We start from the raw sequence: 22997 nt of genomic DNA, 5'->3' as shown, positions 1-22997 counted from the left end.
AAGTCACTGGAGAACCCAGGGGAGCATAGTGAGGACAAGTGAGGTTGTCGGTAGCTGTCCCGATAGCTCGTGGGGGGAAAGCCGCCGGGTTCGGAGAAAACTATCGGGGTCCCCAAAGCCGGAATAGTATGAGCAGAGCAGAGCAGAGTAAAGATGAGAAACGCAGAAATTGGGAACTCCTGCGCCACTTTATCTAGAAGTCGTCCAATGTCGCAAATCGGAGGATCAGTTGCGTACTTCGTAGGTGTTCGGCGCCAAGATTTCCCGACTCTCGCAGTTTCCTGACGTAAACTTCGCACTTCCTCCGTCTGCGCCCATACACAACATGCGTCCTTCTCTACAGCAGGGCGTTCGGCCTTTGTCCTGGACACGAGTCATTCCTCGTAGGCAAACGCGCTATGTTCAGATTCGCGCTGCGCCTTCCGGGGTGCCTTCGGTGAACGACCACCTGCCCCTCGCTAACACGCCCAGCTCTGTTGAATCACGAGGTAATTGAGCTTCTCTCGTCGTCAAATGATGAACATGGAGGCATAAGCTAACAGCCATGAGAAATAGATGCGCGATTCGATGTTGTTGGTGCTCCATATTCGCTCCTTTCGGTTTCGCTTTCGGCGTCGCAAAACTTGTACACACGACGAGGAACACTGGTTGGCTTGAGTGGAAAGGCGGACAATGTGAGCCATGATTCCAGTGTGATGTCCTAGGGAACAGCATGTGCTAATGCGACATTTTCAGGTGATTTCGACATTGAGCGTTCTAGAACCTTTCCGTAGGGCTATCGTTGGAGTGCCCTTCCTTTACCAAAAGGTATATTGAGCCTTTTAAAGCACGCGGAAGTCAATGAGCCAGCGACTCACATATAGACATAGGTCTCCTCCGCAACTCCAGTCACTGCCCTCGTCTCCGTTCGGTCACCCAACACCTCCTTCGCCGTTGTGAATGTCAATGGATCCGTGGACTGGATGGTTGCCCAAAGACGGGCTTTGCTTGCATGGACCGGCCGGTCTCTGTCTATCAAGCCGACTATCAATGCCAACATGGTTAGTGGAACATGGCTTGCCCGCGAAACACGAGGCTAATTGACGCAGAGCTTGTCACATTGGGGTAGCTCCGAAGTCACCGGTCGAGGTTTAATAGCCCTGGTTGGTAACGGACAGCTCTATTCGGTTGAGTTGAAGGAGGGCGAGCAGTACATTGCGCATCCCAGGTATGTTTCGATTCTAAATGTATGCGTTGCACATCGCTAATCTTTCCTAGCAATGTCGTCGCCTACACCATGTCCTCTAACCCGCCCCGTCCCTATCGCTTCAAATCCACAACCCTTAGCTTCCAAGTCCCCGGACTGAAGGCTCTGCCTAGCCTCTTCCAAAAAGCCAAGTTCGTGCGTGATATGTCCGATTCGAAGGCATACAAGACCTCTATGGCATGGTTCCACAAGCTGCGTACCTGGTCTCGCATGACCATCTGGGGAGACAGAGTATGTAAAACCCTGCTTTTATCGAGGTTCATCAACTCACTTTCTCAATTTAGCTCTTTATGCAGTTCGATGGACCAACAACCATCCTTATCCAATCTCGCGGTCCTCGTCTCAATGACGTCTTGTCAGGACAGGAAGTCAACGAGATCGCCGGCACCCCTCGGGGTCTGACCTCCGCCCCTTACCAGGCCAACGAGACCGAAAAGACCAACTCCCAGTCCACCGGCAATGCCTCGGATCTTGAGCGCTCGTTCGATCAACTGGAGCAGGAAATCCGGGGAACCAGCGAGAGCGTTGCCAAGGCCCGCAAAGATGGCAAAGCGGACACCGAGGAAGCTGGTCGTGCCTAGATATAGACCATAGTCTAGAGGAGTTCTTCGCATTGGGTTCTGTAGGGCTAGGGCGGTCTCCATTGAGGATAGGTATTACGTTGCATCCTGTACAGTATGGGCATTTCTTTTCTCTTGGTGCCACTTGATTTGATCAATCTCAATTTCTTTGCTTCTAGGCATCATTCTTTATTATCGCGACAGTAGTCTACGGCGCAGCGATATCTCCCTGCGCCCCCCGTACAGTACTTTTGGCTGGCATCCATCGGCCACTGTCTATTCTCTGGACTTGGTACCGCTTGTCTCTCGTGCCTTCTATCTCAAGAATAATTAAAAAGGGTCTTCTGTTAAGCTCAACCCGATTTGGTATCAGGGGTAATGCGAACTGATGGTTCTTTATCTCTTACGCGCCTCACAATGCACGAATGGTCTCACGATGAGTTAGCCTCGACAAGGCTGACTTTGGCGCAGGAGGTACTTTTGGCGGGGTGTTCATAGGTCAGAGTCGATTCTTTGGACTCATTTCTGCTTATCTATTTTGCCTTCTATGGATGATGGGCTTCATCCCTCCAGGTAACCTGGATTCACTGGCTGCAAGTTCACTTCGCTCATTGTGGCTTTGCACCACCATGATGCTTGCATATGGCAATCCCTTGTATGAAGCTGTTGCCTCCTTGTGCTTAGCAAACATGAACACTCTACTATAAATGGACATCTTACCCAACTCTTCTCTCATCAGATATACGACCAGCAAACCTCTCATTGTCTATACATTATATTTTTCATCTACCTCTCATCTTGATATCATCTACATATCTGGATACTTCGCAATGTCTGGTCGTGGGAACCGAAACTGGCAGTCTCGAAGAACAAGTAACAGCATCAGCTTCGGAAGACACCCACAGTCGGACAAGATATGTATGCACTTCCAACGTGGAACTTGTCGTTATGGCTCAGCTTGCAAATTCTCCCACAACCTTAACTCTTCCGATGGTTCTCAACTCCATCCAAGAACAAGAAAAGACAATCCCATGGACAGCCAGGATGCTCAGCGATACCTTGACTGGAGGCGAATCCTCAGAAATGGAACTTCTGGGTCATGGCTGTTTGCTGAACATATTCTCCAATTATGGAAAGGCGCTCTTGATATTCTTGACAGTGAGAACAGCGAGAATCATCAGCGTCTCGCAAAGGACCTGGTAGATGACAATCTTCAAGGTCAGAAGTTCATACTGGCAAGTACTCAAAACATGAACCTGAATGCGTCTGGCGCTATTCCTCTCTATGTCGAGCCGTTTCTCCAAGTCATCACTCATCTGTCCCTCCTGAACTGTCTTAGTGTTGATTCGTTTGTCGGGACCATGTACTCATCCTTCAGTGGCCCGAATGGAGATCGAGCCATTGACTTTCTCAAATGCGTTTGTCAGACCCTGGGACAAAAATTTGAGCAGCAAAGCAAGGACGAGACATCTTTCAAGACAAATATCATGAAGCTGTTGGTCAATGCTCTTTATCAGCTTCTATATCGAATTCGCCAAGCGCGATTGAATGATGGCCTTCCTTTACTTCTTGACTTATTGGATGAGCTGGTCGGCACACATCTCAAAGCATGTTCCGTCGCTGATCTGGATGCTTTTTCTAGCAGGTTGGAGATCATGCGAAACTTGGTCACAGCTGCAAACGACAGCCTTGTTCCAGTCCTGCAAACTGAGAGCCCGCAAGGTACTAGGGTAGTCGAATCATCTTTCCCCCTGGATATGGAGCTTCCTGGAGGTAGACACGACAATGATCTCGCCGACATCTCGATGATCAGACTGATTCCGACCTACGGAGAGATCGTTAGCGACAACGCGGAATATCTACCATCCACTAACTTCTCTCGGTCTCAATTCTTGCAAGATCCATTGCTCAGATACATTGACTCTACATTTCGACTGTTACGCCATGATATTTTTGGGTCTGTCAAAGATGTACTTCGAGATTTGATACAGCAAGATGACTTCACACGCCCTTACCTATCCGACAAATCGAGCCAGACACATCTCTATACGGAGTCACGGATTGGACATGTTTTTATCAACGAGAAACATGAGCTTGAAGCAACACTTTGCTTCTCAACCCCGCCGCAGATCCGCAAGAAATCAACTGCCGAGAAATGCAAATGGTGGCAAGATTCCAATCGATTTGAAGAGGGTTCTCTGGTGTGTTTCTTGGCTTTTGACGGTAGACAAAAGCATGTTCTCTTCCTTGAAGTGACCGCCAAAATAGCATCCAAGGATCAAGCAAACAAAAGCAAGAGCAGTCTTATCTCCGACAAGCATCAACCTAGCATTACGGTCAAACTTGCAGCAAGCTTACCAAAAGAGCTGAGATTGCTGCTCCAGCTATATTGCGAAGAGGTTTCTGGTGTTCTAGTTGACTTCCATGGCCTGATCCCTGCCACATTTGTCCCCATTCTCAAGAACCTACAGCGAACTCAGCAAGAACGAGAACTGGCATTTCAACAATGGATCTTACCTGCTCGCTACCATGAGTATGACAGCTCCAACATGCCACCGCCTGCATATGCCCGGCACCCAGGATTCGTCTTTCCGCTTTCATCAATTACAAAGCATGGTGCTCACAATCTCACCTTGAATCCCAATGCCCCAGAGTCTATTGATATCTTGGAGATGGAGACTCTGACCGGCCTCGACCGCGGCCAGTGCCAGGGACTGATTTCTGCTCTGACACGAGAATATTCTCTTATTCAAGGCCCCCCAGGGACCGGGAAATCGTACTTGGGTGTCAGACTTGTTCAGGTTCTGTTGGCTATCAAGAAGAAAGCAAAGCTAGGCCCGATACTTGTAATGTGAGTACTCAGTGGCCCCTATTTTCAGAGTTCATGTCACTGACAAAGTCAAAGATGCTATACAAACCATGCTCTGGATCAATTCTTGAAGTCTCTTCTCGCTAGCGGCATCGAAAAGATCATACGTGCTGGCGGACGCAGCCAGGCCCCCGAGCTCGAAGGAAAGAATCTTCGTGTGGTAAGCAAGGACATCGGCAAGACGGGCGTGGAATCTCGAACTCTTGGTGCATCGTACGGCAAGATCGAAGAGTATATGAAATTAGCCACTCGTTCCTTGAAGCCTCTTCACCAGGCCCGAAAGGGTCTTATTTGGGACCGAATTCAGTTGTTCCTCAGTCGCAATTGGCCTGAAATTCACAGACAGTTGGAAGGATGTGATGCGGAAGGATACACAAAGGTCAGCAAGGAGAGCGACCCTCTATTTGATTGGCTAGAGACAACATCGAGAGATTTCTGGAAACCGAGGAAGGAGAAAGAGGCTGAAAATGTCCAATTGAGCGAACTGACACGCATTGCGAAGCGAAATATCTTCCACCTCGAGATATCACAGCGTCGAGCTCTAGCGAAGAGCTGGTTTAAGCAGTGGTATGAGGAAGAGATTGCCTCACTCTTTGAAGCGGTCGATAGCGCTGAAGGCCTTCGGAAAGACATAGGTGCCGTTTATGAAGATATCAACCGCAGAACCTTGGCTCAAGCTGATGTGATAGGTATCACGACCACTGGTCTTGCAAGGCATGTCGAGACATTACGTCGTGTCGGCGCAAAGGTCGTCATATGCGAGGAGGCTGCTGAGGTTATGGAAGCTCATGTCATCTCAGCCCTCATGCCAGGTGTTGAACACTTCATCCAAATAGGTGATCATCGTCAACTACGGCCTCAAATTCAAAATCACTCGCTTAGCCTTGAGACAGCATCTGGCATGGCCTGGCAACTGGACCGAAGCCAGTTTGAGAGAAGAGCTGTCGGAGAGCCGGGTCTTCGTGCCATTTCTGTTGCGCAACTCAATGTTCAACGAAGAATGAGACCTGAGATCTCGCGGCTTATTGGAAGGGTCTATCCAAAGCTCGAGGACCATGAAAGTGTCCTAAAACTGCCTGATGTGGTCGGAATGCAAAACAACCTGTTTTGGCTAGATCATCGACACAATGAAGATGGAAGAGATGATGGCAGTAGGGTGAAATCACACAGCAATCAGTGGGAGGTCGACATGGCCACTTCTCTTGTGCGTCATCTTGTTCGGCAGGGCGAGTATAAACCTGAAGATATTGCTCTTCTAACCCCCTATACCGGTCAACTCCGAAACCTCAGGGCATCTCTCAGCAAGTTTTTCGAAGTTTGCCTTAGCGAGCGGGACTTGGAGACCTTGGTAGCTGATGGCTTTGAGGAGAGTCCCGATGAGTCTTTGACATCCAATTCTCAGAAGCCAATTGAGAAAAAAGCACTGCTCCAGACACTCCGCCTGGCAACCGTGGACAACTTCCAAGGCGAAGAGGCGAAAGTCATCATCGTCTCCCTAGTTCGCAGCAACTCAAACCGCAAAGTTGGCTTCCTCCGCACGGAGAACAGAGTCAATGTCCTTCTCAGTCGAGCGCAACATGGGATGTACCTGATTGGAAACTCGGAGACGTATCTCAATGTTCCGATGTGGGCTGATGTTCATGCTCAACTTGCCAACAGAAACGCGGTGGGTACAGAGCTAGCCCTCTGTTGTCCCCGTCACACAGCGGTACCTATTCTCTGCTCTGAGCCTCATGATTTCGAGAAGAAGAGCCCTGAAGGCGGCTGTGATCTCCCGTGTACTCGTCGACTTGAGCCATGCGGACACCAATGCCAAGCCAAATGTCATGCATCGGTTCTGCATGACGCTTTCTCTTGTTGCAAGCCTTGCCCTCGGATTCGAAAGAGCTGTGATCATGTCTGTCCCAAGTTCTGTGGTGAGAAGTGCGGTCTTTGTTTGGTCAAAATTTCCGATGTGACGCTTCCCTGCGGTCATGTCAAAGAAAAGGTGTCTTGTCATCAGATGGACAATCTAGCAGCCATCAAGTGCGACGTGAAGGTTGAGAAAACCGTTCCGAGGTGTGGCCACACCCTTCAAATCGGGTGTTTTGCAGACGTCACATCTGAAATCTTCCGCTGTCCAACGCCATGCACTCAAATGCTCGGCTGTGGACATAAATGTGAGAGCTCATGTGGGAGATGTCTTCAAAAGAGCGATGGCGAGGAGAAACTGTTCGATCATCCTGTCTGCAAGAGGAAATGTGACCGACCATATGGGACATGCAATCACAAGTGCCTCAAGGTGTGCCATGATGGTAAAAGCTGCGACAGCTGTGAGGCAAAATGCGAGGTGAGTTGTACATTTCTCTTGTTCTCGGTTACCCTCACTTCATCTTTACTTCCTCACCTGACATATCCTTGGCCTTAACCTCCCAACATGTCTTCTGTCTTCTCCTTGTACATGTTGGTATACTAATAATATCCAGGTTCGATGTTCGCACTCTGCATGTAAGTCCTTGTGTGCAATTGCATGCGCACCATGTATCGAAAAATGCACCTGGTCCTGCCCTCACCAAGGCTCCTGCTCTATGCCTTGCGCAGCGCTCTGCGATCGACTTCCTTGCGATGAACGATGTGATAATATTCTCGGCTGTGGACATCAGTGTCCAAGCCTTTGCGGAGAAGATTGTCCAATTGATCTCTGTCAAGAATGTGGCAACAAGGGAGATGCTCGTGTGGACTTCTTCGAGTCAAAACTCTACTCCGAGATCAACCTTAACGAGACTCCAATTGTACGGCTTGGGTGTGGCCACTTCTTCACTAGTGAGTCTGTTGATGGCGTGGCTGGTCTAGATGGTGTGTATACCAGAGACAAAGCTGGCAAGTTTAACGGCCTTCGGGATGTGTCTACTTCACTTGCGAGCACCATGCCCTCGTGCCCTGACTGCAGAGTTCCTATTCGTCAATTTGTGACAAAACGGTACAATCGAGTCATCAATCGTGCGGTTATGGACGAAACATCGAAACGTTTCCTTACCAAGGGACAACTTGATCTTAGAACCCTTCAATCTCGTCTCAACGATATTGAAAATCAACTTTCCTTGTCTCTACTGAAAGAACAAGAAGCGACAATTCCAGGGCGCCGCTTACAGCCCAACTCTATTTATACGAAGGGTGTCCAACTTTCGAAAGATGCAACAGCCCTAAGCCAAAGAATGGGTGCAGAACATCAGCCAATAAAGCGACTTACGGACGCCATGGCTCTATCTCAGAAGCCTCAGACTGATAGCATCATACCACTGTCGAGTCAGATGATGAAACTGAAGATAGCCACCCCCGAACCTGACAACCGGATCTCTCTCGGGGCACGATTGATCAATATCAAGGCCCGGGGTGTTATTCTTCAGCATAAATTTGGTTTCAGTCAAATGTCAAAACAGGAGCCAAATAAGATGCCTCTAATGCGGCTCGTGCAGAAAATTGGGCTTCTGCCTCACGACCTCAGTCAAGATACTGATCGCTTCCTCAGAGACTGTCAAAGTCTGATCAATCAGGCTCGGGATGCGAGCCTCTCCCGTATTGTTGTCAATGCAACGCTCGTGTTTGCCATGGTGGTCCAATTGAAGGGATGGTCTGACCGTGGCTCTTTAGAGACCACCAAAGATATTTCTGGTAAGGGAGAATTGAAAGGCACCGGCTTGGAAACGGCTGCAGATCGCATCAATATCACGCGGGTCTTGCTAGAAGATGCCCTACATCGATGTCAGGAACTAGGGAATTGCGAGGAGCTTCAGGAGAAGACCAAAGAGATGACTCGCTTATTTGAGGGTCCTCGCTATGAGAATGTGACTCCAGAGGAGCTTGCGTCTATCAAGATAGCCATGGTTGGTGGGCCAGGCGGAATAGCTACTAACTCTGGGCACTGGTACAATTGTATCAATGGGCATCCAGTGAGTGCTCTCTTGGCTTTGAGACTCTTTCTTTGTGGAGCATGAGACTAATTTCAACAGTTTGCCATTGGAGAATGCGGGATGCCGATGGAGCTTGCTAAATGTCCTGAGTGCGGAGCGGGCATTGGAGGAGAGCGTCACCAGGCTGTAGCGGGCGTATCTCGTGCAGAACAGATGGAGTAAGGGTGTGAAGTCACGATTTCACTCTGGACAGTTGGTTTTCTATTTCATTGGCTCAGCCGTAGAAATGATCAATTTGGAATAATGGTTCTCTGTCGTGTTGTCTTCCGCTGCTGTTCCAGCTCTATACCAAAAGTCTATATTTCCAATCGAGGCTCTTGATTACGGTCAAAAGGGAGTCGTGAAATGGAGAAAGTGGAACCAAACAACGCATAAAGGATTAGACTTAAACTTGCTCGTCGTGTCTTTATCAATGCACATCTATAAGTTCTCAAATCCTGCGGGCACTTCAAACCCTCCAATCCAAGCCTGAATCATCGAAACAAACAGATCCGGATCTTGCTGATGCCAAGGATGTCTCATCTGAGGATGCACAACAGCAAGCGTTTTATCATTCATCTCACGGCCAATGGACGCCAATTTCCGCGCATCTTCCGGGTGATCATACGAGGGAATCACTCCTCCCCGACCAGCAGCGACGACGAGTGTCGGTGCAGGCCAGGGCGCGGGGAACGTGGCCGAATTCATCGCCTCTGCGACTTCTCTGCATGTCTTCATGGTCGGATAAGATCGGCCGATTGGTGTGCCGTCCATCAACCACCTGATTGCCGGGCGAGGAATGAGGCTTTCCACGCGATTCATGGTCCACAAGGCTCTAGCTAGCCAGGGGGTCGATGGCAATGAAGGGTAGATTTCAAATCCTGATACTATCAGGGTTTTGATAACGTCGGGGTACTTTTCCGCTAGTCGGATCGCGACTTGAGCCCCCAGACTATGGCCGACGATATGGGCCTTGCCGCCTGTTGCGGACTTTTGGATCAATGTCTGAACTGAATCAGCGGCAGTTTCCATGGTGAATCTTGTTGCTTTGGCGTCCCCATGGCCAGGTAGGTCTGGGGTTAGGACGTGGAAGGATTGGTCCAGATCTGAAGCTATCTGCTGCCAATCGTTGGACGTCGTGAAGGCGCCATGGATGAGAAGGATCGTCTCCTTTTCCATCTTCTATGAGGCTATCTTGTTGTTCTGGTCGCTTTGGGTGTAAGGGAGAAGAGGGACAACTTCAATACATTAGGATCAGACTTCATCACGGGGTTGTTCACACCATTCAGTTCCTATCGAAGCTTTTCACTCGGACTTGTCCTCGCTGAAACTCGTCCCGTGACCCCCTAAGCCCCCTCTGAGAACGAATACTATGAGCGCCCCCCACTAACACATACCATATGCTCTCTCTTACCTGAAATTTATCTCTTTGTCATGATATCGAGAAAAAAACAGGAACGTCAGCTCGGCCTTGCGGACTCAACCAGAAACATCCTCGGACTCTCCTCGGACCAGGGTTCAGACCCGCACACCGTGGGCCAATAACTGTGAAGGCGCTGGCGGATTATGGCTTAGCTCCAAATACAAGCCTGGCATTAAGCACAGCTCGGACTTAGGGAGACGCGATGGCCGAGATTACTTATATTGGGTCTTTCTTGCTTTTTTCCCTGGGTTTCATCTCCACTTTCTGGATACGTGAAGGGTTAGGGCTTGCTTCGCTATCAAACCCTCGAATCTCGGGATCTATGCGCCCAGACTGAAATTTCCCCGTTTGCCAGTTTCAAGTGAGTCGCATTGCATTTCGATTGAGGCTATTGCTTGGTCACACGCCGTGTCTGCATTTTATACTTCTTGCATCTATCAGTTTCCTTGAATAGCTCAGCATTCTAATGCGACTGATCAAACAGCTCTCGATCTCTCTTGTATACTCGCGCAACCCGTTTCAGGCACAATCATATAAATCTCACGGAAGCGCTCCTAAGAATAATGGCCAACGCGCGCTCGGTTGATAGTGCCACTACTGATACACCCCCATCCGTCAATTCAACCCCCGACATGAGTGTCCAAGGAAATGAGGACCCCGAAAAGGGAATCCAAGGACCAGAAAATACAGAGCAGACAATCGACACACAACCGTCTGAAAAGTCCATCGCTGCTGGTCCAGCACCCGCAACACCAGCAATTGGCCCACCGCCGGATGGAGGTGCAGAGGCATGGCTTGTTGTTCTGGGAGCATTTTCCGGACTGTTCGTTAGCTTTGGCTGGATCAATTGTACGTGGCACTTGCTTATACAACTTGAAGTCACGCTAATCTCTCATCAGGTATCGGAGTCTTCCAGACATACTACGAAAGTCACCAATTGAGCGAGTTCTCCACTAGCACAGTGACTTGGATCACATCTCTCGAGACATTTATGATGTTCGTCTGTGTACGTATAATATCCATTGCCAACCCACCTCAACAGCTAACAATCTCATAGGGCCCAATCTTTGGGACACTGTTTGACAGCTATGGTCCTCGTTGGATCCTCCTGGCAGGCACATTACTCCATGTTTTCGGTCTGATGATGGCCTCCCTCTCAACAGAATACTACCAATTCATTTTAGCTCAAGGAATCTGCAGTCCAATCGGCGCCAGTGCAATCTTCAACGCCTCCGTCAACGCTGTCAGCACATGGTTCGCCAAACGCCGCGCCTTCGCTTTGGGAGTGACAGCCTCCGGATCGAGTCTGGGGGGTGTCATTTTCCCCATCATGGTAACCCGTCTGATTCCTGAAGTCGGATTCCCTTGGGCTATGCGTATCTGCGCATTCCTCATTCTGTTCATGTTGGTAATTGCCAATGTGACCCTCAAGTCCAGACTGCCGCACCGTCCCAAGCCTTTCGACATCCTCAGTTTCGTGCGGCCATTGGCAGAGTTAAAGTTCTCGCTGACGCTTGCGGGCGCTTTCTGTTTCTTCTGGGGAATGTTCTTGCCTTTTACTTTTGTGATTACTCAGGCAGAGAGATATGGCATGTCCCCTGGTCTGGCGGGATACTTAATTCCCATCCTGAACGCCGCGAGGTAAGTGCCAGTTTCTCTACTTTACCGATTGTGATTTCTCGATCTAACCAAATCAATTAGTATCGTCGGTCGTACCCTCCCGGGCTACTTCGCCGATAAAGTCGGCCGTTATAACATGATGGTCGTCACAACCTTCTTCTCTGCAATTCTCGTTCTCGCTCTCTGGCTTCCATCGCGAGGAAATGTTCCTGCCATTATTTTCAGTGCTTTGTATGGTTTCGGCTCCGGTGCTTTTGTCTCTCTTGCCCCCGCGTGCATCGCGCAGATTTCGGACCTCCGCCAGGTCGGCGTGCGGAACGGTACTTTCTTTGCTATCATCTCCTTCGCGGCTTTGACTGGTACTCCTATTGGCGGTGCTCTTGTTCCGGATGTGCTTCATGGCTCTTATACAAAACTGCAAATCTTCTGTGGTGTTGTGATGATTGCTGGGTCCATACTATTTGTGTTGGCGAGAGTTGTCGTTGGTGGTGGGTTCAAGCTGAACAAAGTGTGAGATGGGGAAGCGAACTCCCTTGGATGACATTAGAGTACATTATATCATAGCAAAGCTAATTAGTGGATAATTTAATACTTACATATCTCCTCTCCATGCTCTCCGGAGATGCAAAAGAAAGCTTTGCTTAGAGTTGGAAGGTGGCAGCACCAAGGCGACCAGGAAGTAGGAAGAGTATAGGGCACATTTTAGATCACCAGTGAATATCTTCTGCTTCTTGGAATTGAGTCATATTCAATTTATCATATTCAATTTCCAAACTGGGCGTCCATTGCGATTGAGTCCGGTAAACACCATTGTAATTTCCAAGTTGAGATCTATAAAATAATGGTGGCCCGATATTTCAGGTGTCAATTCTACCAACAATCAACATGGACTGGTCACGGCTTGATCTGTGCTTTCAACTATAACACTATTTCCCTGTCCACAGTGTCAACAGCCTCAATATGATTCATATCCAAATTTGTTTGTTTTCATCAAGAAGACCCAAATCGGGAAACTGGCGGGAAACTTCGGCATGCCGAAAACGGAATCTTCATCGTTCCCGCTACTTTTTTTTCACCCACCTCCTTGTCAGGCATAAATACACGGTCATTTATTGTACATCCCTTGGTCTGCAACAATTCACAATAGCTTCAATCCGAATATCAAACGAGGTGCAAGTCAATTACCGGTTTCGGCCGACATTAGACACGGGAAAATCTCAACGGCTCCACTCAGTTCCCCGGGCTTCAGATTTTTTCTTGGCTTTGGGGTAAATTTGCAGTTACGAAAATCTGATCTCTGAATCATCTGCGCTATCAAGGCTGTCACTGTTGCTTTGGCTTTTCCTTCGGCCTGCTTTTATCCCTGATCTTTCGGGAAAGGCGCCGAGTAGGACAAAATCTGCCCGTCATGACTGTTCAAGACAAGGTTATTGATGAACCTTTTCAAAATGACGAGAAGCCTTTTGACGCCAAGGACCTGGAGCCTTTTGGCAATGAGGAGACTGCGGAGGTCAAGTATCGGACTATGAAGTGGTGGTAGGTTCTTCTTTCTGAACTTGGATCTCAGATGACATGGCTAATACTTCTTATTAGGCATTGTGGCATGTGTGAGTATCCAAATCGACATGCATCAACCTTTCAGCGTTGACATCTAACATGGACGTGCAGTGATGATTGCTGAGAATGTCTCAGTTGGTATTCTCTCTCTTCCGTCTGCTGTGGCCACCCTGGGAATGGTTCCGTATGTATCAATATCCTCCATTGTCCTTCAATGGTCCCGTGAACTAACTTCAAACAGAGCTGCTATCATGATTTTGTTCATCTCTGCTCTTTCATGGTATACGGGCTATGCCATTGGCCAGTTCAAGCTCCGTCATCCTGCCATTCACAGCATGGGAGATGCCGGTGAGATCTTGATGGGCCGTTTCGGCCGCGAGCTACTCGGTATCGGTCAGCTTTTGCTGCTGATTTTCCTCATGGCTAGCAACATCCTCATGTTCAACATCTTGATGAATGCATTGACTAACCACGGCACCTGTACACTGGTCTTTGGTGTCGTTGGTCTGATTATCTGCTTCTTGGGCGCTCTGCCTCGCACAATGGACAAGGTCTACTGGATGTCTGTTGCTTGTGAGTATTCATAGCGTCTATTTGCCTGTCACTGCGACTGAGACTGACGACTTTCTAGCATTCCTGAGTGTGCTCATTGCCACCATCATTACCATGATCACCGTGGGTGTCGAGAGTGAGGGCTGGGTCCCTAACGAAGTCACCACGACTGTCAGCTTCCGTGAAGGTTTCCTGGCTGTGACCAACATCATTTTCGCCTACCGTAAGTTACCAAAGGATGAGATATTCAAGGCACGAGCTAAATTGAGATATAGTCGCTCATGTTGCATACTTTGGATTCATGTCTGAGACAGAGGACCCAAGAACCTTCAACAAGTCCCTAGCCATGCTTCAGATCGTCGACACGGTCCTCTACCTGGTCAGCGCGCTGATTATCTATCACTACGTGGGCCCCGATGTCAAGTCACCTGCCATTTCATCTCTGAGTCCCCTTATGAGAAAGATCGCCTGGGGTATGGCAATTCCAACCGTGAGTCTATCATTCCCTTTATATTTCAATCACACCTACTCATCATAAATAGACGATCCTGTCCGGTGTCGTCTTGGGTCATGTCGCCTGCAAGTACATCTACGTCCGCATGTTCCGTGGATCCGACAACATGCACAGCCGAAGCTTCCTGTCAATCGGCTCCTGGGTTGGTATCTGTCTTGGAGTCTGGGTTATCTCGTGGGTTGTGGCTGAGTCCATTCCCGTCTTCAACGACTTGCTCAGTCTGATCGTAAGTTTCCAGATCTATCTTGGTGCAAGGGAATTCTCACTAACCCTGTTTTCAGAGTGCATTGTTCGGCAGTTGGTTTAGCTGTATGATCTCCTTCTTCCCTGATATATATGTTTTGTGCTATGGAAGGAATGCTAACTCCAGATTGAACAGTCGGTCTCCCTGCTATCTTCTGGTTGCACATGAACAAGGGTCAATACTTCAAGAACTGGAAGAAGATTTCTCTGACCATCATCAACATCGGTATTTTAGCTATTGCCTGTGCTATTGTGAGTCTCTTCCATGGTTCCAGCCTTTCAATCCAAAACTAATATCATCTAGTGTGGATTGGGTCTCTGGGTTTCGGGTGTTGCGATTCACGAAGACTCAAGCAGTGCCAGCTGGTCTTGCGCCAACACTACCTAATCCTTTAAACATCTGTCCCCAAAAAAAAGTTTGCAATCTGTCAACTATGTTCGACCAAATTAACGTTTAGCATCAAGCGTCATAATGTCTTAATGTCTGGGACAGGAATTATATCATTGAACGGAAGAATATAATGTATCATGTACTCCAAAAGATCATCAATTCACCAATGCCAAAAGAGCTATCAAAAGTACACTTGGAAGTAAAAAATGTATAAACACGAAAACGCCATAGCACCGTCGCTGAAGAATGGATGATGCATGAAAAGACCCCCATTATGCTCGAGTATATGCCCAAGGGCTCAAAAAATGCAGCAATCAAGCCAAAACTCCCTGTCTCATGTTCTCCACTGTCTTGACTCCGACACCCCTCAGCTGGCTCAGCTGTGCCAGGCTGTTTACCTGGAACTGGGGCTGGTCTGAGATCGTCTCACTGTCGTTTTCATCGGTTGTCGTTTGGTCCATCTCGCAGAGACAGTCTACAAGTGCCTCTGCTTTCTTAGCTCCTACTCCCTTGAGCAGCTTGATCTGACTGACGTCCCTTGAGTTGATGATGGACAGCAGATGCATCGTACGAGGAGAGACGGACGGATCTTGGTTGTCAAGGAAAGTGATTTCCTCATTTTCGCTAGGACGGGCCTTAGCTGGAGCACGCTTCTTGTGTCGCGGACGTGTGATATCTTCGTCGTCGGAGAAGGCAGCGCCTGTCTGGTCCATGTAATCATCGTCATCGTCGGCATGGCGTTTCCCGAGGGTCTTGGTGGTCTCCTTTCTAAGAGAAAGCATGCTACCAAGTCTACCTTTGGGTGGGGAAGGTGCTTGCTTCTCCCAGGCCTTAGCATGAACACGGTCCTTCAGAGCGGCAATCTTGCCGGCTAGTTTCTCGTTGTGTGGGAAGTGAGGAGCTGCCAGCTGGTACATTCTCAGTGCCGAGCCGTCCTCGCCGCGTGCTTGGTGTTGTTTAGCCATGAGTAAGTACGAAAGACCCTCGGCTCGCGCATCCTCGGTACCCTCAATACGCTGCTCTAGCTGTTCTAGTCGTCGTTGCAATTGCTCATTGAGCTCGCGGACTTGTGATTGCTTTGATTGCTCGCTCACAGCGCGTGACGCCAAAATCTCTTCGACCTTCTTCTCCACCATCTCTTCGATTCGAGCAGCTGAGAGATCAGCTGTTCGCGCAGAAGCCTGTGCACCTAATGGCTGACGAGTTGGCTTTAATGGAAGAGCTGAAGGGGCGTTAGAGAGAGAGGTCCGCTTAGGTGCTTCCGGTTTCCGCAGCTGGCTAATGAGCTTGGTTTGTGGCTTGTCGGAATATACACTGAATGCCTTCACAGGCTTGGTGTCATCTTTCTCTGCTGGGTCCTTAGCAGCAGGGGCTGGCATATTAACATTGACAGAGGCCGTAAGTGGGCGCAAGGGTTGGCGTGCACTTGCAAGAGAGGGCCGAAGAGCAGGTCTTGCTGGGCCCTTGAACATAGGGTCATTCTCTACTTCCCGAACCTCGATTTTCCGGGTGCGGTTCGCGACATTCAAAGAGCTGATGGTGTCCAAGTGATAAGATCGAACTGGAGCGAGGTTCAGAATCATAACAGTCAACCCGTTATTTTGTCCCAGTGACAAAATTCTGGTCATCTTCGACTCGCGGTATGGGATGCGGTTCTGTTTCTTATTGATGGCCTCGACACACTGCGCCAGGACGAAAAGACTTTTGTTTATACTGGCTGATTCCACCATGCGCTCCTTGTCGTTCTCCGTCCGCCGATTGTCTTCGGAGCCTGCAAGATCAATAGCGGAAGCGGTGCTCACGCGCGTATGCTCAGGCGTGCAAATGGTAACCTTGACGCCAAGAACAGCGTGTGATCGTGAGGAGTGTGCATTGAGCTGCAAATAAGTTCAGCAACAGATTCTACTGCTTGTCTTTGTATCGCGATCTTACCTTGGTGGCGGAAGTCGACCGATTGGTATTGGCCTGGTCATAGAGCTGCTCAAACTCCTTCAAAGTTGTACATGGCTTTTCGCTCAATCCGCACACGACAGTCTTTCCTCCATTGTCGCGAAGGGGAAGACCAGCCAATGTGCGCTTCTCAGGTGGTTCGAACAAGTCGTACACCTTGTCGTTGTAAATCTCATAATAGCTCAGATCTACCCGCACCGTTGTCTCTCCTTCACTATCTTTTTCAATCTTCTTAGCCCGTCTGTAAATACCACTGAGTAGTCGAGGGATCACACCCCTGTCTGCTAGGGTTTTGCCGCCGCGCATAGTGTGTGTTTTGCCAGTGCCGGTGACACCGTACGCGAATAATGTCACATCGAAGCCATTTAACAGATGCTTGATTGTCGGCGCCACTATCACGCGAGTCAATATGTTTACCCATGCTGGTTCCCGGATCAGCACGCGACTCACCCTCGGCATCGAACAGCTCCTGCTGTGAAACTTCCGCATCGTACACCCCATTGAATTGAAATGCGTATTCCTCGCCCTCATTCTTGGGGTTCGGAATCCGCACAACGTTGTCCCTATCCCTCAAAGCTGCCAATTTCTTGTCGCTCTTGTCACTTTTTTCGCCGATGGTGGAAAGACGCGATTTGTCCGAGGCAGATGATCCTGTACGCAGGATCACATCAAGATCCCGTTCGGACTTGAGAAGAGGGCGGACACGTGCGACGACTCGGACACTCATTGTGGCGTGGTGGTCATTCAATCCTTTGTTGATAATAATCCAGTGCGAGGCAGGAAAGGACAGACGGTAAAGACAAATCAAAAAGAGAACAATCGAATCCCCCAAAGCAAAGAAACGAAACTACCTACTTGTCGACGGTGAATGCAGAACTTGAGATTGGGGAACGTGTGGAGGAGTTCTCTTGTGGTGTGTGTTGTTGGCAGGGCAACCATTGGTGTCGTCCTTGGTGGGCATTCTAGAGTACCACCTCGGATTATATATGACTGGAGATCAGCTTTGAGGAACAAATACCGCCGAGTCAATTCAATGCATTGCGGTTCTTCAATTGGCCACGGAGTATCGATCCAGTTCGGTGCGTAGGGCTTTATGAACCAATTCTAGTACAGGCGACCAGACCGTATCTACTACAGAAGTGTGTGTATCCTTGTTCTTGCACACATCTCAATCAAATATTTTAATTGGTGTTCACCAGTACACAAGTGTTGCTTTTTGAGACATTTTGGTTGCCAGGTTGGTATCAAAATGAAGCGTAGTCTTTGGGGTAACTGGTTGGAACCGAGTCGAGATATATATCAGTAAGGAACATCTGTTTCGGTTCCAATTTGCTCCAGTCAGGCTCAAAAATCAGACCTAAGACAAAAGAGAAACCCTACTAGCCATTCCGTGACAGTTGCAGCAAGATATGCATAGATGCATGGTTACTTGTAACTCAAATCCACCCAGGTAGCCTCTAGGAGGAGCCTGCCAACAGATCATATCGAGACCAAGCTCTCTCTATTGGACCAACTCTTGACAATCCACCCCTTTCCACCTGCAAGACCATCCTCAATTGCATCTACTCAGTCTCCAGCACAGTGGCACCCAATCGAAGTATAAAAAACAAGTCGCCAACCCCTCGTCACATGGTATCTGGCCTCTGATTGGCTGGAGCAACACAACCTAAAGGCCACCGTAGACCATCACCGCCTCTCCCACACTCCCTTGGCTTCTTTTAGTGAGCCTCTAGTCACGTCTTTTTTTGATCCCTGATTTCGTTGGTGTAGCTTTCACTGTGCGTAAGCTCTTCACTTCCCCAGGGCTGTTTGGTTGACCAAAAACTGATTGTGGGGGTCCAGGAGCTGTAACCACCTCGTATCAACACCCCCGAGTCCGTGCCGGGTGCGATCTCTCCTTCTCCCAAAACTACCAGTCTACCTTCACACACCCTACCCGAACTCGATGGCAGCACCACAAGGGGGTTACCCTCCCCAGGAAGGGTATGGCCAACCCGCCTACGGTACCCCGGAACCCACACAGTCCCCCGTCCCTGCGCAAGATGCACCTCAACCAGCAGCCGGTGGAAAGAAGAAGAGAACCTATGCTGGCGAAGCCTTTGACTTTGGCTCCGGAGCCAATGCCGCACTTGGTGGACAGCAGACGGCTGGGGGTGCTTACGGAGCTTATCCCCAGCAGCCACAGGCCGCAGGATACCAGCAACCCGTCTACGGTGCGGACCCCAGTCAGATGCAGGCCGCAGCCCCAGCATATGGTGCGCCTGCTGTTCCCGATGTCTCGCAGATGACACAGCAGTTTGGCGCGATGGGTATGAGCGAACCGCACCACATGCCACCCCCGCAACCCGTGGCCCAAGCCCCTATGCGCCCTCAAGTCCAGCTCAACCAGCTCTACCCGACAGACCTTCGGTCTCAGCCTTTCAACGTTGCTGAACTGGACTACCCTCCCCCACCAATCATCCTGCCTCCGGGAGTATGTTCTGTGTCCTGCGCCCAGTGCAAAAGATCGAGATGCTGACAATTGACAGACCAGTGTTTACCCGTCTCCCGAGGCTAACTGCCCTACGAAATATATGCGCTCTACACTGAACGCAGTGCCAACAACTAATTCACTCCTGAAGAAATCCAAGTTGCCTTTCGCTCTCGTCATCCAACCCTATGCTTCTCTTCACGACGCCGAGGACCCTATTCCTGTGATTCCCGACCAAGTGATCTCACGATGCCGCCGCTGCCGTTCTTACATCAACCCCTTCGTTACGTTCCTCGACCATGGTCACCGCTGGCGCTGTAACATGTGTAACCTGACAAACGATGTGCCCCAGGCCTTTGATTGGGATTCTACACTGCAGAAGCCTGCTGATCGTGCGCTGCGCGCCGACCTCAACCACAGCATGGTCGAATTCGTTGCGCCGCAAGAGTATATGGTTCGCCCACCGCAGCCTCTCGTCTATCTTTTCCTGATCGATGTGAGCTATTCAGCTGTGACAAATGGTCTTTTGGCCACCACCGCACGCACTATTAAGGAGAGTCTCGACCGCATTCCCAACGCTGACCGACGGACACGCCTTGGCTTCATTGCAGTGGACTCAAGCTTGCACTACTTCAGCATCCCCCGAGACAACTCAGAGACTTCAGACCCCCGCATGCTGGTTGTCAGTGACTTGGATGAGCCTTTCCTCCCTATCCCCGGCGATCTCCTGGTGACACTGAGTGAGTGTCGGGAAAACATCGACGTTTTCCTTGATAAGCTGCAGGAAATGTTCCAGAACACCCAGAACAACAGCTGCGCCATGGGTTCGGCCTTGCGCGCCGGTTACAAGTTGATCTCTCCCGTTGGAGGAAAGATGACTGTTTTGAGTGCGTCATTGCCTAACATTGGCCATGGAGCACTCACCATGAGAGAAGATAAGAAGGTGCTTGGCACTAGCAAAGAGTCCGGTCTGCTTCAGACAGGAAACTCCTTCTACAAGAGCTTTGCAGTCGAATGTTCCAAGGCACAAGTTTCCGTGGACATGTTCCTCTTCTCGTCCCAATACCAGGATGTGGCGTCTCTAAGCAACTTGCCTCGCTACACCGGTGGTCAAACCTACTTCTACCCTGGCTGGAGCGGTGCACGGACAGAGGATGCTATGAAGTTCTACCGTGAATTCTCTGATTACCTGTCTTCAGAGATCGGCTTGGAGGCTGTTCTCCGTGTGCGTGCCACTACCGGTCTACGCATGAGCACTTTCTACGGTAACTTCTTTAACCGCAGCTCAGATCTCTGTGCCTTCCCGGCCTTCCCTCGTGACCAGGCCTACGTCGTCGAAGTGGCCATTGACGAGACTGTCACCAAGCCTGTCGTTTGCATGCAGGCCGCTGTGCTCCACACGACCTGCAACGGTGAACGTCGTATCCGTGTTCTGACCCTTGCCCTGCCCACTACCACCACTTTAGCGGACATCTACGCCTCGGCCGATCAACAGGCCATCGCTACCTTCTTCAGTCACAAGGCTGTCGAGCGCACATTGAGCAGTGGCCTCGAGCCCGCTCGTGAAGCTCTCCAAGCTAAGATGGTGGAGCTCTTGCAGACCTACCGCAAGGAGCTCGCCGGTGGCAGCGTCAGCGGTGGTGGCCTCCAGTTCCCTGCCAACTTGCGAGCCTTGCCTGTCCTGTTCCTTGCCATGATGAAGAACGTGAGTTTCTCGTCCAGTCTCTCGTTTCAATCCATATACTGACTTTCTTTAGCTTGGTCTTCGCAAGTCCGCTCAGATCCCCACCGACATGCGTTCCGCCGCACTCTGTCTCTTGTCGACGTTGCCTTTGCCGCTCCTCATTCAATACATATACCCTCGGATGTACTCTCTCCATGACATGCCTGACACCGCCGGTGTGCCCGACGAGCAGACCGGGCAGATCGTCCTCCCCCCTGCCGTCAATCTGTCTTCCGGCCGCATTGTCCCCTATGGTCTCTATCTCATCGACGATGGCCAGACCCAGTTCCTCTGGGTTGGTCGCGATGCCGTTCCCCAGCTCATCGAGGACGTCTTCGGTGTGCCCGATAAGACGCAGGTTATGGTGGGCAAGCAGATTCTTCCCGATCTGGACAACGAGTTCAACCAGCGCGTGCGGGCCGTGGTGGAGAAGAGTCGGGATCACCGGGCCAAGGGCGTCGGTAGCATGATTGTGCCGCACCTTTACGTGGTGCGGGAAGACGGCGAGCCGGGCCTGCGCCTCTGGGCCCTGACCATGCTGGTCGAGGACCGTGCCGACCAGAGCGTCAGCCTGGACCAGTGGATGGGTACTTTGCAAGAGAAGGTTTGAGTCTTTTCTTTTGCTCTGGCGGTTTCAGCCAGCACTGACGATGACATCAGGTCGTGCAGTAATGTCCGCCCTATGCTCTGTCGCTGCATCCCTGTACCATCACCTTTGGGGGAAAATTGAGTGGTCTGTTTGGATTTATCTAGTAGATGGGGGGAGAGTTCCTGCTGTCCACGCTCTGGTCTTATCTAAGAGTCTAAGAATCAATGAGTTTTCATGAGATTTCAGTCCCCGTGTCCTGTGTGTATTGTGTAGTATTTGGTTCATAGATCAGTGGATCAGTGGAGATGATACCAGATCCAGCCTCTGCACCCTTAGGTAATCAACCCTAAAATACAAAATGTCTCTATTCTGGCCAGTGTGACCGAGTGGTTTAAGGTGCCAGATTTAAGATTCCTCCGAGAATAAAACCCTGGTGGGGCAACCCGCGCGAGTTCGAACCTCGTCGCTGGCATTTTTTTATTTCTCTCAGATATAAGTCATGTTATAAGTGATCAATATAAATATAGATCTCTCTCTACCTCCCCCCTATACCTATCCGTAACCTAGACTGTTTGACCAGGATCCTAGTGTCTCCCAGTGGCTCTACAGTGGCCCAATCAGTGGGGTTCCCCTTGAGACTAGTGAAACGACTTGGGTCTCCAATCAGAAACCCACCAAGGTTGTGATTGTGACCAGTTTCGTCTCCCACGCAGTAGCGCCCTGAAACCGAGCCATATGGAATGCGACAGGAAGAGTTGACGCTGTGGCGGGGATGACTGGCAGGCTACCTGCAGGGTACCCCAAGGTGTGGTCTGGATGGTCGGTCCCGTCAGGTTCCCCTCAGGTACCCCTCAAGTACCAAACACCCGGCGGAGGTGATCCAAGGTTCAGGGGGAGACCAGATCGATCATTCTTTCTTGAGCATCACAAAGCATCTCTCTATCTTCATCTTCATCTCTCTATCTAGTACTCCCTCTCTCTCTCTCTTCCCCCTGCCCTACTAGTACTCTTCTGGTTAATTCCAAATTGTCTTAGCCTCCACAGCTATTGCCCCACTATCTCTCCCGTGAGTTGTTTCTCCAGCTTCACTTCCTTTCTTCTCTGTCTCTCCCTCTCCCTCTCCTGTCTCTCTGCCTTGCCCACATAGTAAGGATTCCTGCATGAACCCCCCGCTTTGAAGCGTTTGGGCTGAATCGCACTAACCCTGCCACGTTGGTAGACCTGCGAGCTTGTCGGTCTGCACCTGGACACTACCCGGTATCTGCCTCTACAGCTGTCGAAACTATCATCCTAGCCTGTGAGCGTCAATTCACCTGCGCAAACAAATGTAAGATCTGTCCCTCGGTGACTGCTGCGGTTGC

At 50.0% G+C, this 22997-nt stretch overlaps 7 protein-coding genes across 7 annotated transcripts; 5 read left to right on the top strand and 2 right to left on the bottom strand.

The window, feature by feature from the left end:
* Positions 1 to 325: 325 nt before the first annotated feature.
* On the top strand, positions 326 to 1827 carry N7511_001910 (AIM24 family protein; the record flags this gene model as incomplete). The annotated part of the gene is made up of 7 exons (XM_057124335.1): positions 326 to 488; positions 556 to 674; positions 736 to 807; positions 870 to 1040; positions 1089 to 1207; positions 1258 to 1477; positions 1531 to 1827. 7 exons carry the CDS (start codon positions 326 to 328, stop codon positions 1825 to 1827), a joined length of 1161 nt encoding a protein of 386 aa, XP_056986494.1.
* Positions 1828 to 2636: 809 nt separating this feature from the next.
* N7511_001909 (uncharacterized protein) lies at positions 2637 to 8787 on the top strand (the record flags this gene model as incomplete). Its single annotated transcript, XM_057124334.1, has 4 exons — positions 2637 to 4657; positions 4712 to 7004; positions 7141 to 8604; positions 8665 to 8787. The coding sequence occupies 4 exons, from the start codon at positions 2637 to 2639 to the stop codon at positions 8785 to 8787; spliced, it is 5901 nt and encodes a 1966-aa protein (XP_056986493.1).
* Positions 8788 to 9045: 258 nt separating this feature from the next.
* Positions 9046 to 9783, bottom strand: N7511_001908 (alpha/beta fold hydrolase; the record flags this gene model as incomplete). The annotated part of the gene is made up of 1 exon (XM_057124333.1): positions 9046 to 9783. One exon carries the CDS (start codon positions 9781 to 9783, stop codon positions 9046 to 9048), a length of 738 nt encoding a protein of 245 aa, XP_056986492.1.
* An 807-nt stretch (positions 9784 to 10590) lies between these two features.
* On the top strand, positions 10591 to 12161 carry N7511_001907 (MCT family MFS transporter; the record flags this gene model as incomplete). Its single annotated transcript, XM_057124332.1, has 4 exons — positions 10591 to 10876; positions 10927 to 11033; positions 11085 to 11668; positions 11729 to 12161. 4 exons carry the CDS (start codon positions 10591 to 10593, stop codon positions 12159 to 12161), a joined length of 1410 nt encoding a protein of 469 aa, XP_056986491.1.
* Positions 12162 to 13055: 894 nt separating this feature from the next.
* Positions 13056 to 14901, top strand: N7511_001906 (uncharacterized protein; the record flags this gene model as incomplete). Its single annotated transcript, XM_057124331.1, has 10 exons — positions 13056 to 13183; positions 13241 to 13254; positions 13316 to 13388; positions 13446 to 13777; positions 13836 to 13979; positions 14032 to 14246; positions 14299 to 14496; positions 14552 to 14579; positions 14650 to 14765; positions 14818 to 14901. The coding sequence occupies 10 exons, from the start codon at positions 13056 to 13058 to the stop codon at positions 14899 to 14901; spliced, it is 1332 nt and encodes a 443-aa protein (XP_056986490.1).
* A 317-nt stretch (positions 14902 to 15218) lies between these two features.
* On the bottom strand, positions 15219 to 17581 carry N7511_001905 (kinesin family protein; the record flags this gene model as incomplete). Its single annotated transcript, XM_057124330.1, has 3 exons — positions 15219 to 16781; positions 16837 to 17246; positions 17305 to 17581. The coding sequence occupies 3 exons, from the start codon at positions 17579 to 17581 to the stop codon at positions 15219 to 15221; spliced, it is 2250 nt and encodes a 749-aa protein (XP_056986489.1).
* A 1218-nt stretch (positions 17582 to 18799) lies between these two features.
* N7511_001904 (COPII subunit SEC24) lies at positions 18800 to 21657 on the top strand (the record flags this gene model as incomplete). Its single annotated transcript, XM_057124329.1, has 3 exons — positions 18800 to 19327; positions 19383 to 21029; positions 21082 to 21657. The coding sequence occupies 3 exons, from the start codon at positions 18800 to 18802 to the stop codon at positions 21655 to 21657; spliced, it is 2751 nt and encodes a 916-aa protein (XP_056986488.1).
* Between the last annotated feature and the right edge of the window lie 1340 nt (positions 21658 to 22997).

Source organism: Penicillium nucicola, assembly GCF_028828085.1.
Source record: "Penicillium nucicola strain IBT 29836 chromosome Unknown utg000002l, whole genome shotgun sequence".
NCBI classification, from domain to species: Eukaryota; Fungi; Ascomycota; class Eurotiomycetes; order Eurotiales; family Aspergillaceae; genus Penicillium; species Penicillium nucicola.
This window is presented reverse-complemented; position numbering and strand designations above follow the sequence as displayed.